Source organism: Dipodomys ordii, unplaced genomic scaffold, assembly GCF_000151885.1.
Source record: "Dipodomys ordii isolate 6190 unplaced genomic scaffold, Dord_2.0 Scaffold166, whole genome shotgun sequence".
NCBI classification, from domain to species: Eukaryota; Metazoa; Chordata; class Mammalia; order Rodentia; family Heteromyidae; genus Dipodomys; species Dipodomys ordii.
Window position 1 is genome coordinate 845,301 of NW_012267382.1, and position 3,587 is coordinate 848,887.

The 3,587-nt window shown below is 47.5% G+C and overlaps 1 protein-coding gene across 1 annotated transcript in view; it reads left to right on the top strand.

The window, feature by feature from the left end:
- The window catches only part of Ap2a2 (adaptor-related protein complex 2, alpha 2 subunit), a 47,900-nt gene that overhangs the window by 18,180 nt on the left and 26,133 nt on the right, over nt 1-3,587 (top strand). Inside the window, exon 7 of the mRNA XM_013033365.1 lies at nt 3,343-3,493. Within this exon, the coding sequence (XP_012888819.1) occupies nt 3,343-3,493 (151 nt within the window). The remainder of the gene's footprint in view (nt 1-3,342; nt 3,494-3,587) is intronic.

Here is a 3,587-nt window from a genome sequence, read left to right on the forward strand (position 1 = left end):
GCTCAGTGGTAGAGCGCTTGCCTTGCATGCATGAGACCCTGGGTTCGATTCCTCAGCACCACATAAGCAAAAAGAAAAAAGCCGGAAGTGGTGCTGTGGCTCATAGGGTAGAGCGCTAGCCTTGAGCTGAAGAGCTGAGGGACAGTGCCCAGGCCCAGAGTTCAGGCCCCACGACCGGACCCCCCCCCAAAAAAAAAAAGAGAGCAAAGCTGGGCATTGTGGCTTGTGCCTGTAATCCTAGCTACTCAGGAAGCTGAGATCTGAGGATCACGGTTCAAAGCCAGTGGGGGCAGGAAAGTCTGTGAGATTCTTATCTCCAATTAACCACCCAAACAAGGTATAGAGTGCCAGCCTTGAGCAAACAAGCCAGCTGAAAGTGTGAGACCCTGAGTTCAAGACCTATTACCAACAAAATGAAGGGAGGGAGGGAATAAAAAAATAGAGATATAGCTTAAATGGTGGGATACCTGCCTAGCAAACTCAAGACCCTAAGTTCAAACTGTAATACCCTTTTTTTTTTTTTTTTGGTCAGTCATGGGCTTGAAATCTGGGCCTGGGTGCTGTCCCTGAGTGCTTCAGCTCAAGGCTAGCCCTCTACTGCTTAAGCCACAGTTGCCACTTCTGATTTTCTGGTGATTAATTGGAGATAAGAATCTTTTGGACCTTTCTGCCTGGGCTGGCTTTGAACCACAATCCTCAGATCGCAGCCTCCTGAGTAGCTGGTATGATAGGTGTGAGCTACTGGTGCCTGGCCGATTATTCTGTTCAAACTCCTTCCTCTTAATTTTGGGTGTTTGGATTTTTTATTTTTATTTTTATCATTTTTATTTTTTGTCGGTCCTGGGGCTTGAACTCTGGGCCTGGGTGCTGTCCCTGCACTCTTCAGCTCAAGGAGAGTGCTCTACCTCTTGAACCACAGCACCACTTCTGGTTTTCTAGTGGTTTATTGGAGATCAGAGTTTCATGGACTTTTCTGCTCAGGCTGGCTTTGAACTGTGATCTTCAGATCTCAGCCTCCTGAATAGCTAGGATTACAGGCGTGAGCCACTGGTGCCTGGCATGTTTGGCTTTTAAATTCAGAGCCTCCTACTTTCTAGGCAAGTGCTCTATGGCTTGAGTCTATCCCCTCACCGTTTTTGCTTTCAATTATTTAATTAGGTATTATCTTGCCTACCTTGTGTTGTACCCCCTATTCCCCCCCCCACCGTGGTAAGGCTTGAACTGGGGGCCTGGGTGCTATCCTTGAGTGATTTTGCTCAAGGCTAGCACTCTATCACATGAGCCACAGCTACTTCCCCACCTTAAGATAGGGTCTAACTTGCTTTTGCTCACGTGGCCTCCTACCTTCTGTCTCCTTCTGTCTTTGTCTCCTGAGCCCTTTTGCCTGACTCAATCTTATATTATAACCTATTTATATTTGTGTGGGAGACTTTTGTTTGCTAATGTCAGGTAACTTTCTCTGCTGAATACCTTTGAAAAAATTAAAATTGTGATGTACACAGAGGGGCTAGAGTTACATAAAAGAGATAATGAGAGTACATTTCTTTTTGGACAGTGTCACCCCTTTCCCTTGTTCTGTTTTTCCCTTCCATCCCCACCCACAAGTCGTATAGGTTATTTTCAACATTGTATCTAGTATTACTGTTTGTTCACCCTTTGTCCCTCCGTTCTGGGCCTCCACTTACCCTCCCAAAGACAGATAAATAAAACAAGGCACAAAGAAAACACAAAAGCAGCAGCATTTCCATTTCCTTGAGTTCATTTTGATAAACATTTTTTTATATGATCAGATGCACGTAGGCATTGTGCCTTGTGCTGAATCCCTGTTTACACTGAGTGAACCTTGTTCCTATGGGGCTGTACTCACTTCAAGGGCTACCTTTGCCCCTGTCTGGCCCCAGCAGTTCTTGGACAGGCTGGCCCTTCACTGAGGCTGGGGACACAGATTCGGCCCCTCCTTCCTCTTAGCCTCTCAGTGAATGTTGGTCCACATCCCTGTCTGAGGCTTTTAGTTCTGACCCAGCGTTTTATAACTGACTGGTTGGCAGGAGCTCTGCCCTTTCCCCCATGCCCTGACACCCGGATCCCAGTTTCTACAGTGCCATTTTCAGGGGCTCCTCTGTGCGCTGTTGCCAAAGGGCTGTTTTGTAATAGGCTGAATGTACTGCTGATTTAAAAATACCGGTCAGTGGTGGGGCTTGAACTCTGGGTCTGGGTGCTGTCCCTCACCTCTTGAGCTCAAGGAGAGCGCTCTACCTCTTGAGCCACAGTGCCACTTCTGGTTTTCTAGTGGTTTATTGGAGGTAAGAGTCTCACGGACTTTCCTGCCTAGACTGGCTTTGAACTGTGATCCTCAGATCTCAGCCTCCTGAGTAGCTAGGATTACAGGCGTGAGCCACAAGCACCCGGCTGTATCAAGTAATTTATATGTATTTGATCTTAGTTTCCTGACTGGGATTACAGGGATGAGCCACTGCCCTTTTGTCTTTTATTTGTTTTGTGGCTTTTAATTCAATTTTTTCTTTCTCTTCATTTTTAAAAATAGTTTTGTGATTACTGTGTTGTATAGGAGGTTTTCTTCTATGTGTCCTGGGGTTCAAAGTGTTTTCTTTTGTTCATCAGAGCAAGAGAGCTCTATCAAGCTTTCCCCTTGAGCTTTTTTTTTTTTTTGGGTCCGGTCGTGGGGCCTGAACTCTGGGCCTGGGTGCTGTCCCTCAGCCCTTCAGCTCAAGGCTAGCACTCTACCACTTGAGACACAGCGCCACTTCCGGCTTTTTTCTTATGTGGTGCTGAGGAATCGAACCCAGGGCCTCGAGCATGCGAGGCAAGTGCTCTACCACTGAGCCACTCTCCCAGCCCCCTTTCTCTTCATTTTTAAAAATAGTTTTGTGATTACTGTGTTGTATAGGGGGTTTTCTTCTATGTGTCCTGGGGTTCACAGTGTTTTCTTTTGTTCATCAGAGCAGGAGAGCTCTATCAAGCTTTCCCCTTGAGCTTTGTAATCATGCCTTGCTCACGTCTGTTGGATTTTGTTTTCTCATGACTAATCTCTTAATCTCAGCAGAAGTGCTCTGCCAGTTAGTTGCATTAAAATGAGGTGTCGCTTCCATAGCTGCTGGACCTTTTCATTCTGATGTTTATTCCACTCATAGAACAGCGAGGCTTGCTCATTTTTGTCTCACTTGGTTCTTCAAGTGTTCCCAGCCACGTACGGCGCTGAGCACGATTGTATCTGCAGTGCCCACGACATGTACAGCTAGTGGGGGAGGGGCCAGGGGCCTAGGGGCCAGGGCTGGGTAGATTTAGGGCCAGGAGCCCAGCTAACAATCCTGTCTTGCCCAGAAGATCCTGCAGTGCGAGGCCGCCTGACTGAGTGCTTGGAAACCATCCTGAACAAGGCCCAGGAACCACCCAAGTCCAAAAAAGTCCAGCACTCGAATGCGAAGAATGCCGTGCTGTTTGAGGCCATCAGCCTCATCATCCACCATGACAGGTGAGCCACAGGGGGCACTGGCATCTGTTCAGGTGTTGCTCCTTTCTAGCCCTTGGTCTCTTCCTCTCCCTTCTCCAGCCCTCTTTGCCCTCAG